This window comes from Apteryx rowi, unplaced genomic scaffold, assembly GCF_003343035.1.
Source record: "Apteryx rowi isolate R43461 unplaced genomic scaffold, aptRow1 scaffold_4, whole genome shotgun sequence".
In the NCBI taxonomy this organism is placed as follows: domain Eukaryota; kingdom Metazoa; phylum Chordata; class Aves; order Apterygiformes; family Apterygidae; genus Apteryx; species Apteryx rowi.
Window position 1 is genome coordinate 5,315,215 of NW_020450529.1, and position 11,439 is coordinate 5,326,653.

Consider the following 11,439-nt stretch of genomic DNA (forward strand, 5'->3'; position numbering starts at 1 on the left):
KATTAAATAAAAAGAGTCTGGCCAAAATGATTTTAGAAAAAGAACTTTTTTTTTTTTTTTTTTTTTTTTCTTGTGCATGTTGACTTTAGATGTTCCTACATTAATGAAGTCTGCTTTTGCATTCAGTGCCATCATCGTTATCACCTCTGTATTCCACAGTAGAGGCTGATCAAACCTGAGCTTCTTCATGTCTTGAATGTTTTATTAAAATCAAATTGTCCTTCAATTCTGTATTGTAAGATTCCCCCCACCCCCCGCCCCAGCTGTTTGAAATTGTTTTTCAGATATGGAGGGATGTTTGACTTTTAGTTGCCTTTCTAAGAGCAACATGCTATTGTTGGTAGCACTAAAGGCTTAAGTAATGTTAGGGTAATTCCAAGAGTATGTCTGTCTCTGCAACCTTTCCCTCCACCCTGAGATGTCAGAATGTGCCATTCTGGTAACTTATGGTGTTACCTAAAAGGGCCAGCTCTATCATAAGCTTCAAGAGATGTTCTCAGAAGATCATTTTGGTTGCTGAAACCAGCTATGCAGGACGTAGATAGAAGCAGTCATCTAAATTTTAGATTGAATAACAGTTTACTTTCTTCTCAAGTACCTAAAGGAATATTTGGATGCTCTGTCATCTATGTCATTCTTGTGTGAACTTAGTTTCTATTTTTTTGATATCATGGTCAGCTGTAACTTTTTGAGCCTTCTCTTTCAAAGGAGCTTAAGCAGCAGGCTTGTTGCTGAAGGGAGATAAATTTTCAACAGATCATGACAGAGTTCCTCTAGGAAGTTAATGCTGGCATTTTCAATGGGTTGAACATTAAAGAATGTCTCTTCATAAACATTGTGTCTAGATGATGCAGCTTGGACTGGAGGACAGTGATGGATGGAATCAAGCAGGAACCACTCTGGGCAGGAAAAAAAGATGAGGTGAAGGGTCTGATCCTTTGCAAATGCCTGGTGATCTGTATAACTTTTGTTCACCATTGACAGTTCATGTAGAAACATCAGTTATGTCCTATTACAGCCTGTCCTCTACCTGTCTTGTGGCAAGGCAGAAAATTCCGTTACCCCTTATTGCTGAGCTGTCGTTTCAGTGTCTTGCAGATACTAAATTTACACACCCTCTTTATCTGAACTGCTGAGGCTCTACTTTGGGATAATATCTGGCAATGTCTGGGACTATATTAATTCTAGAATTGGCTTAATAGTTATGATGCCTCTAGCTAAAGAATAATTGTAAAAAATTGTAAGCAATGCTGCCAGGTATGTAATTTGGAGCAGATTTAAAGTGGTTATGCTCTTGACTGGTTGTACTGTTTGTCTACCTGTTTTATCTAAGAAAAAAGTGTATTTATTAAGCTTTCTTTCATAAGTCTGGACTTTTCCAGGCCTTATTGAGAAAGGTATTTAAATATAGATTGACCCTTTTCTCATTAAACTCAGTAGCTTYTCATACAATAATTGTATAATATTTAGGCAATTGGGAATACCTTACAATCCAGCAGACAGAAAGCCATTAGCTTAGTGCAACAACTTTACTTAGTTGAATGCTGTCTGTCCAGAGCTCTTGCTGAGTGGAGATAAGTCAAACTACTGCCCTTTTATATCTGTCAGCCGTGCCGATTGGCACAGCGTGATGCTAGTTTGCGTGTGAATGTGTCTTGGGGAATTGTAGGCCTACCAGGGGATGGCTGCTTAGCAATGGGACAGACCCATTTTCTTATTTGGTGGAACCTATGGTACTGCAAGGACAAGTCTGCACTTGAGATATCTGCTGTTTCTTTGAGGCTTGTTTATCTTGCCTGTAAGGCTTAAAGATAATTAGCGTAAAGTGTTTTACATTTAAAGTAGGGCTTGTCAGCCCCRTAGAGCCAAGGCAGAGCATTGCTAGCACAGAGGATTCCCATTGTAACACAATTAATAGGCCCTAACCACATTCAAACAAGGTCATATAACAAACTTTAGTTATAAAACCTTGTTTCAAGACCAGTTAGGTCTAATTTAAACACCAGGCTTGTAACCAAAGCTATTGTTAATGTTTTTGAAAGACATGCTCCATTCTGTTCTGTTCCCAGGCTCTACTGCTTGTGTGTTGTACTTGGGCAAGAATTGCTCAATCTGCCACGACAGCTCTTGTACGCTGTAGGCTAACTTGATTGTGATTGAGCAAGGGTGGACAGTAAGAAAATTCTGTAGCCTTATACTTGTGTTTTGCCATCTGTTATACCTAGTCTGCATTTTGAACTTCACAAAAGTGGATGTTTGTATACATCTGTAAAATGCAAAACCAAACTCATGTGGCAGCAGAAATAATTCTGTTATTTACAAAAAACAAAAGCAAGCTAGAGATTATATCTGTACAAGAAAGGACACGCGTTCCATTCCATAGCAAAATGTTATGGACTCCTGCTTTTAAGGACTGTTATGCCAGTTTGACTATTATATTTCCTCCCATGTTTGCAAATCTTCTGCACAGTATTTTAGATATGTAACTCCCATGTCCTGATTAGTGTTTCCAGTACTCTTTTTTTTTTTTAACATAACTGCTAAAGCGAGACAATTGGACATAAGGTAAGTATTGGGCAGATGGAAAGGCCTGGCCCATTAATGCTCAGTTTGTTTTTTAAACCTTTTTTCTTTTGTGGTGCTAATTTTGGACTGATGGGCAGGTTATACAAAAACATAATTACTTGCAGATTTTTATTTTAACCTTCAGGAAAAACTAGAGGATTTTGAGGCTGGGTGTATACCTCAAATCCTGCATTTATTCTTTACCTTCTGTGACTAGGTTGACTTAGTAGGTCGTCTGTCTTTCCGGCTTATGTAAAATCGGTGGTCCTCCCTGCGGAAGATTATATTAATCACATCCCTAAAATATGTCTTCTATGTGAGCTTTCCTTGCAACTCCATGTTCTGGAGATAAAAGCTGTCTTGACTCATGAGATCCTAGGGCTCTCCTCATTCATGGGAACAAAAGGTAGAACAGGAGCCTGTAGGAATATCGGACTCGACGCTGTGTCCTGCTTCCCAGCCTCCTCAGCTGCGCTTTGCGTCTCAGCACTGCAGTCGATGCCCATCACCTGCGCTTCTGTTTGTAYTGCCAGGGATGGGCTTTGCTGTAAACCTGTAACGATCAGGACTGAAGGAGATGTGGGAAGGGAAACGGAGGAAAGGATGTGTATTGTGGGCTACATTTTTAGAGGCTGCGCTGAGGCAGCGAATACTTTTACAGCTCCTGTGTACATAAATGCCACTGCAGACTGGCTTAACTTGAACTTTACCCTTTTGTCTTCTGATTGCCCCTGTTATTAGCCATGCTGCTCCTGGCTTTTACTTTCCTCCTCTCATAGGAGCTTTTTGCTAAATCCCCTTTGTTTCTTTGTTCTTTTCTCGTTTTACCCTTTTACAAGCTAAGAGCTATGGAGTAGGAATTTTTCTTCTTCTAGCACATGGAGAAACTTTGCTGCTGCCTAAAGGAGGATTACAGTACTTTTGTCCTGAAATCTTAATTTCAGACTACATGGACAAGACCTGAGATACCTCTGCTGTTATCTGTTCCTCAAAGCTGTACATTAAACAAAACATGCATCTGATCTGTTTAACCTGTAATTAAACATTTTCCTTAAGCAACTGACATCTTGATAACTAATAATTATCATGTGTAGCACCTTTAAAACCCATTATGCATGTTTATGTAAGAACACTATTACCATAATAATAAGATATCATTACCACAAATGTGCATACTGAATGAGCATGTCTTAAAGTAATCATGCAATTCCATTAATCATACTTGAAAAATTAAAGTATTTGCTGTTTAATTTCTACAATACTATTCAAAAGATTTTGGAAACAGCAGGACCTGTTTACTGCAAGTCTCTAACCAGTACATCATATGTCATTTCTGATGTTTGATTGTTGTTTCCTGAGTTGTTGCTTATCTTTCACCTATAGAAATCATTAGCTCAGAGACCTGCTGTCGTGCTTTGGAAGGTTTTCCATGCTCTGATTTTTATGCTAGTTGCCTTTTTTCCTGTTTTTTTTTTTTTTTTTTTTTCCTGCTAAATGCTGCCACTTTGTCTTAAGGCTGATGTGGAATGCATTCCTGAAAACTCAGTACTTGAAATTAGATAATTGCCTTAAACAGATGGACTTATTTTATGGACTTCTGATGGAATTCTGTTAGTCCCTTGTACAGAAAAAAGTGTATTTTTTCTAGTGCTCTTTTTGTAATAAAAAATTGGAAAGCTGGGGCATGGAGTTTCTGCTTTTGTGTATGTATTTATCAAGAAGATGGTGGTTTGGGGTTGTTTTGTTTCTTGCATTTGAAATGTCAAGCTCTGTACACTGTCCATTTTTCCAGGAGGAGACTTGATGACMAAAGTGAAAGTTGGGAGTAAAACATTTCATGTACTAAGAAAATGAAATCTGAGCAACTGAAAAGAGATTTTTTTCATACTGTTTTAAATCTAGTCTAAGTCAAATACCTGATGTGGCTAAGGACAAAAAAATAGTAAAATAATTGTCAGTTTATTTAATGACTTCTCAGAAAGCTTCTTTTCTGACTCTTTGGAATTTTAGAGATTCTTTGGGGAGGGGAAAGAAGGGGAAGATCAGCTAGACAGAGACAAAATGTCCTTTAAATTGTTTTGATATATTATAAGCAATGAGTAGAGGTGGAAATGCTAAGTCATGTCTTGAAGTGCAAGTGGGCTCTGATAAACCAGACGTATGGGGGTTTCTGGTGTGCGTTGCAGGACTGCAGCTCCAGGCATAGTGACGTCTAAATTTGTGAATTTCTGTATTTAGGCAGCAAAGTAGTGGGCCTGGCTTGCTCTTGCTGAACAAACAGCTACCTTCCCAGCAGTTTAAGATGTTGTTTGGTTCTCCTCTGTTCCCCCTTCTTCCATTGGTTCTCCCTTCCGGTTGTCCGCCACGAGTTACGCCTGTGTGCTGCATTTGTAGCTGCTATGGGGARGGGGACCATGCGTGTGGAAGAGTTGGGGGAGGCGGCTGTAGTGGTTAGGAGGATAGAGGGAACTGTTGGCCTTTTGCAGGCATTTGCTCATCCAAGTACAGTATCCAGTTGTGCTGGTTTTGTTAGAAGAGCAAACTTTCTTTTTAATGAATGGCTTCTTTCTGTAGTCCTTTGTAAAGATAAAAATCGCATCCTCTCTCAGTAGTGCTAGTAAGACTTTTTGGGGAAAAAAGGCTAAATACAATTCTTGAAACCACAGTTGTTTTATGAAATCAGTTGTTAACATTATTTGTAGTTTAATTTGATCACTTGTAAGGAATTAAACCAAGATTTTTCGCAGACTAAGAATGCCCATTGCAGATTCAGTTGTCCTGTCAGACATCTATCTGTTACCGTGCTGCTGTCAGGCACCAGTTTTTCACTCATTTTCTTTGGACTCAGTGTTAAAACTGCATTTGTGTAAAGAGTGATCAAAAACTTGCTGCTTTGGAGAGAGACCATTCTTTTATGTGTCAGTAGTCCCGCATTTAATGTAGTAACATTGCAGTAACATGCACATGGAGTCAAATGATCGTATTACTGTGTTTTCTTCCTTAACACTTGATAAGTGGTCCAGAGCATTGTGAAAATGTTTTTTAAACAAACAAACAACAACGAGAGAGAGAGGGAGAGAGATGCTATACGTCTGCATAATACTTGACGTAGTTACTTAGTTATGTGGCTTATTTTTATACCTAAGGTGTTAACTGCATTATAAGAAGAGGGTAAAAGAGGAGGAGGGAATTCTTAAGGGAACTGATTTATAGGCCTGAGACTATCTGGCAGGAAAAAATATGCATGAAAACTTAGAACAGCAGAAATGGGGCAAAAGCCAAAAAATATATATAGGATGGGGAAAAGAAGCGACAGACATGATAGAAGAGTTGTGAGGACGAATAGGACTTTCAAAATTGATTTTCTATCTATAATGGCAGTAGTAAAACAGGTAGGTGAGACTGAGGTGGCTGGAGCTGAAGATATATCACCAGAGGAAACCGGTGTGCCTGCAACTGCTCATGGTTCTCAGTGAAATTAAAAGGCACTGCGTATAAAATGGATAGGAACCAAAAACCAATGTTCTTTGTCACAATGTGTATTTAGCCTGAGGAACTCATTCCTGTATTCTTACAGACAGGTAATAGGACAGTAAAAAGGATTGTACCTTTATATTGTTAACAGCTCTCATGGCGGAGAGGGTTTATACACACATGCATACGTGCATATAGTTGGAAGGAAAGGGGGAGACTGGTTTAAAAGCAAAGATGAAAAATGCTTTCTGCAAGGGATATCAACTCCTGTGACTCAGGGCATAAACCAACTTCTCAGGGATGTGTTTGGGAGACAAATTTCCCTGCAAGCAGGTCATTCTGTTACCACCTACCTGCAAGCCTTCATGAACCTTCCTATGAATCATTTGGCTTTTTTCTTTCTTTTTCTTTCTTTTTTTTTTGTGATGGAGTAAGGAAGATGCCTCCAGCTGTGGTTGGCAATTTGTCAAATCCTCTGTGCCTTTTCAAGAGAAGTTCAATTTTTGGTGACAAAAATAAATTGGTTGAAGTTTTTCTCCGGAAAAAAATCAGAATAAAGTACTGCTGTAGTAAGCAGCTTATTAAAATTTGGAATCCAATGTTTACAYTGGAGGTTGCTTAGATCAGGTTGTAACTTAATTTTTAGCTTTAGAGTTAAAAACCATGAAAATATAAATTGTTTTCTGTTGCTTCAGTTACTTCATATAAACACTTATTTCTCAGTTTTCTAGTCTGAACTGAGGAAGTTGAATAAGATTTCATTCCAAGTTCAATTTTTAAATGTTGCGCTGGCTCTGTAAAGTGTGTAAGAAGCTGCATTAAATTCCCCTTCCCCCACTTTTAAATACAATTCCTTTAGGAGCAGAAAAAAAAAATTGCAGAGTCTATGTTATACTGAGTCTATGTTATACTGAGTAATTATCCCCCCTGGGAAATGGAATATAAAGATCTTTAAAATCATTCGACTGAGAGAACAAGCACTTTAACTTTTGCCTCGCAGGAGTCATGTATTACATTATCAGCTGCGGGCTCCGGTGTCAGTGTGTCATGCCTTGCAGGTTAGCAGGCTTCGGCGGAGGAAATGAAACCCAGTCAGTTACTGCAGGATTTATAGCAGACCTGCTGGTGCAGGAAGTGGTGAAAAGTTGATTGATAGTCTGAGGCAAAACTCTACAACAAGAAACAGGATGCATGTTTGCTCTTTTATACCTGTTTCTCTACCCGCCCCCTTCATTTCAAGGCACTCTCTTGCTTTTTATTCTCTCTGTTTATAAATCTATGATGCAGTTTTCTGGTAAGACATGTGCTGACTTCAAAATGCTTGAGGAAATAGGTATGGCTGTACCAAAGATTGGAAGCTGACCTAGCATGCCTGCTTTGTTGTAGGGCTTTACCCAAATGGTCCTGGTGCTTGTTTCTTAAATTGTACGTACAAATGAAAGGCAAAGCACACCTTCAGATRGTCTATTGAACATATGCTAGCGTGGATGCACCAAGGTAGCTGTGAAGGGAGGAGGACATAGCAGAAAAACAGGTAGCATAGTTGCAGAATAATTTTTTCTTAAACTTTCTTATGCAGGAAAGACATTCCAGGCCTCCCAGAATTCACATATGCAATATGTTTGTATCAATTTTTATGTCAGCGTTGCCTTTTTTGTGTGTTAGTAAATGCATATGACTCAAAATAAATCTGAGTAATCACATGCCTCTTTTTATCCTGAAACATGTATTTTCAACATACAAGCTAAAAAGTGTAGGGCGGTGTGGGGGTGTGGATTTTGTCTCTGGTAACCGTTAAAGAATGAGGCTTGTGGAGAAAGAATGGAAACTCGGTGGAGAAGGGAGAGGGATGCTCAGGTTCTCTAAAGAGGTGAGCTTTGAAAAAGTCTTCAGAGTTAGAAGGAGAAGGAAGGACAGGAAGTAGATGGGAGATGGCAGAACAAAGCTATTAAATAAGGTTTTTGAAAATGCTTGCTGGGCAAATTAAGTTTTGTGGAACATGCTGAAAGTGGAAGACAGTCACTGAAAGGGGTTGCACATYGAAGAGGTCTGGCATAAACGTTTCAAACAGCAAAACTGCTCTAATTTCATATAGGAATTTTCATGTTTTGTTTGAATTTGAAGGTTTTTCCTTCCTCTAAGAATTTAGTTCAACATAATGCAATTATTTTTATCTACAAAATGAGCATCACTTGGTTGAATACTAGCAAATACTGACCCATGTTCCTGAAGTCTGTGAGTGCTTCTATTAGGAACAWGCTCTTCTGCTAAACCAGGGTATTCATCGACTGTTGTTTGTGTTTGTTAGAATAAGAATGTGGTAAGAGATAAGAGACTGTTAAATGCCTAACCAGTACAAAATCTGAAAATAGTCTTTAAATAATGAAAACARCCCTCTGAGATGAACCTAATTAAATATGCTCTGTAGGTCACCTATGCTTAATGCGCATATTTGGAGGGATAGTAAAACAAAATCATCTTGCTCCGTATGGACTTAATCCAACCAAATACTGATGAACTTGCCATTAGAGTCAGCAATCCTGAAGAGATTTGTTCTGAAATCAGTGTTTTCCCTTACTGTGTGGTGTTGAAATGTCGAAGAAGCAGTATCTTTTCTGAAAATGTCACTGAGGACGAGGACTTTATGGTGTATTGTCTAGCCTTGTGGGAAAAGTTACCCAAAATAATAATGAATTTTTTTTTCCTGTAGCATCTACTCTTAAAATCATAATTGAAGGAAGTTGTTTGCAAACCAAGTGAATAATAGAAATGCTTAAGATTTGTGATCTTGTTATCAAATGGGAATGTTCTGTTTGTAAAGTTAAATAACACATTTTGTTCTTTGTTAAAGGTCAAAAAAGTTGGCTGCACTTGCCGAATCCTTGCAGAAAGCCACACTCACCAAGTCCCACATAGGACTTGAACTGGAAGAGCTGGAAGCAGCAGCAGTGCTAGTACAAGAGGAAGASAGCAAGTTAAAAGCTGCTGGCACAGTTTCTAAGCAACAGCTGCCTTCCTCTGAATCGGAGACAAGTGACTCTGAAGAATCAAGCAGTACTTCATCATCTGAGACAGAAGGCTCTGATTCAGATGAGCGAGAGTCCTCAACCAGTGAGGATGGGAAAATAAATTCTTTACAAGGCGCACTTCAAGAGGAGAGGACAGCTCCACTTATTGACTGTAATGGATTAAGGCAAGACACAAACACTTCGATGTTTGAGGTTAGTGATGAAAAATCAAAGGTTTCTTTGCAATCTACATCTGTTCCTGGCAAATTGATAGAAGAATTAGAAAAGCAAATGCACACTGCAATTAGACTTTCAGAGCAGCCTGAAGGATTGGCTACTGCAAGCTGCGTTGTTTCACAGCAACAAGAAAACTGTGCATCTGAACCTGATGGTTTTTCAAAAGATGCTGTTGGGAAGGGAAATTTTTTGGAGGTGTCTTCAAAGAAAAACCCTTTGCTTTTTCTTTGCAGCACTAACGAAGAGGAAGACTAAAAGACTGTGTTAGAATACACTGTGACCTGTTAGGCAACACAGCTCATTGCTGTAATGAGGTGTTCCCAAGGCTATCCTGAGCTGCAGAAAAGTTGATATTTTTCTTTTTTGTAGGTGTTGACAGTTTGGAGGACAAGACACCTTTGAAGGAAATTGATAGGACTGTATAATACCTTCATAATTAGTCTTTTATTTTTCTTCACTCATACAGTGGAGTTGGATTTGATCTCTGCATGTGGGAATCTARCCGCAGTAAACTTCTAGAAACAGTTTTCATTGTTTATCACGTGGTAAAATGATGTCCTAATCAAATATATCTGAAAGCATCATTTTAGCCATCTTTAGGTGTGGGATTTATTTGAAAAATATCCTTGTTATGTTTGTATAAACTTGTTTATGACATTTTGCTGCATTTTTTGATTTTTAACGTGCTTTATAGCTAACTACTTCCCTTCAAAAATAATAGTAATAACTTGAAAAATCTAAACAGTGCTGTTACATTTTTATAAATGTTTTCTGTTATACAAAATAAAGGAAATTTCTTTATCATGTTCAGTGCAAAATAGAAGGGTTATAGCTTATATTTCTATGGTTCTTCCGTAAGGTATTTCAAAAGTTTTGACATGTGTTTAATCTTTTGTGCTGTTTTTGAAATGTTTCCACACATATACATCACTGCTCTCTAGAATGGAAGTCCTAATTATTTCTTCCTGCATATGCTGTTGATATCACTGAAGTGATATTAACCGAAGTGGAGAAATAGTATGGTACAAGGTCTTGAGTAGAGGACTGAAAGCAAAGCACTTGTGCTGTCTAAACCTAGCTTTGCTATTAGTTGTGTTGCATAGCTTTGGCCAGCTCATTTGCTCCTTTTTGGGTCAGTAATGTTAAAATAATTAGTCCATGCATTTTGTGTTGATTTTTGTTAACGGAGCATAGGTTCTTGAAATCAGATGGCTACTGCATATGAGACAGCGCTATTCAGCCTCCAAAAGGGATTTTTAAAAGGGGCAGAGGCCTGGAATACCGGTTTGGTCCAACAGTCTCTGACAAAACGGGACTGTCAGATTCATACCTCTGGAGGAGCAAGCCATGATTACTTTTCAACCTTTTTATTATAAAAAAGTATATAAAAATCCTAGGCTTAAAGTCTTATTTTCCACCAGTGCTACACCCTGCTGGAAATCGGCAGGCTAGCTCTCCTGTTCAGTAAGAACTGCAACCCTGATCTGCCAATATATTTTATGCTCTTAAATACCTACCAGTTGCTTAATCAGTCTCTGTGCTGTGTTCCCTAAGGGTGGAACCTTTCTCGTCTTGCATGTCAGTGAGCACTTACTCTTCTGAATGCTAGCAATAAAATCTACAATGTAGGTGCAATTATGCAGCATATGTCTGAGAAAGGCAAAAATGTTTTTTTAAAAAAAGAAAAGCCAGCCAGCTGCCCCCCCCCCCCCGGTCTCACAAGTTTCAGGTGTAAACACTGAAGCTTTCTTTAACTGCATGAGGGCTGAAGAAAGCTAAATTAATTGGATTAGGAAATGCATATTGCCAGAATTGATAGATATATGTAATATCCCACATCTCTAGCTTTCTTTCCTTTTTTTTTTTCTCCTTCTCCTTTGCCTTCTTATTTTGTGGCAGACAATCAAGGAGAACTGTTTGTTTTTCCAGCAGATCTGCTTGCTTTCAGGGACTGGCTGCCTCTTCTAGAGTGAAGTCAATGGTTTTGATTAATCCTTTTGTTCTTTCCTTCTGGAGTCTAAACGGATGGTTTTTTTTATGCTAAATTTGAGCTTTTTCCGTCATGACTATGTGAGTCAAGTTTGGGTGTAAATACCTGTCTATACAACATAGTGCCACAGTAAATTCCCTACGGGAACATAGCACACACAATGTT

The 11,439-nt window shown here is 38.5% G+C and overlaps 1 protein-coding gene across 18 annotated transcripts in view; it reads left to right on the forward strand.

The window, feature by feature from the left end:
- SHQ1 (SHQ1, H/ACA ribonucleoprotein assembly factor) overlaps positions 1-10,704 on the forward strand; it is a 67,390-nt gene extending 56,686 nt beyond the window's left edge. For 5 of the 18 annotated variants that reach the window (XR_003255044.1, XR_003255045.1, XR_003255030.1 and 2 more), the window contains one exon: positions 8,891-8,947. Coding sequence is in view for 6 of the 18 variants with exons in the window: in XM_026074981.1 (XP_025930766.1) it covers positions 8,891-9,539 (649 nt within the window). In the remaining 12 variants the exon portion in view is untranslated. Of the gene's footprint in view, positions 1-8,890 lie in introns of all 18 variants that reach the window. The other 13 variants (XR_003255035.1, XR_003255037.1, XR_003255031.1 and 10 more) reach the window with 8 other exon arrangements.
- Positions 10,705-11,439: the final 735 nt, after the last annotated feature.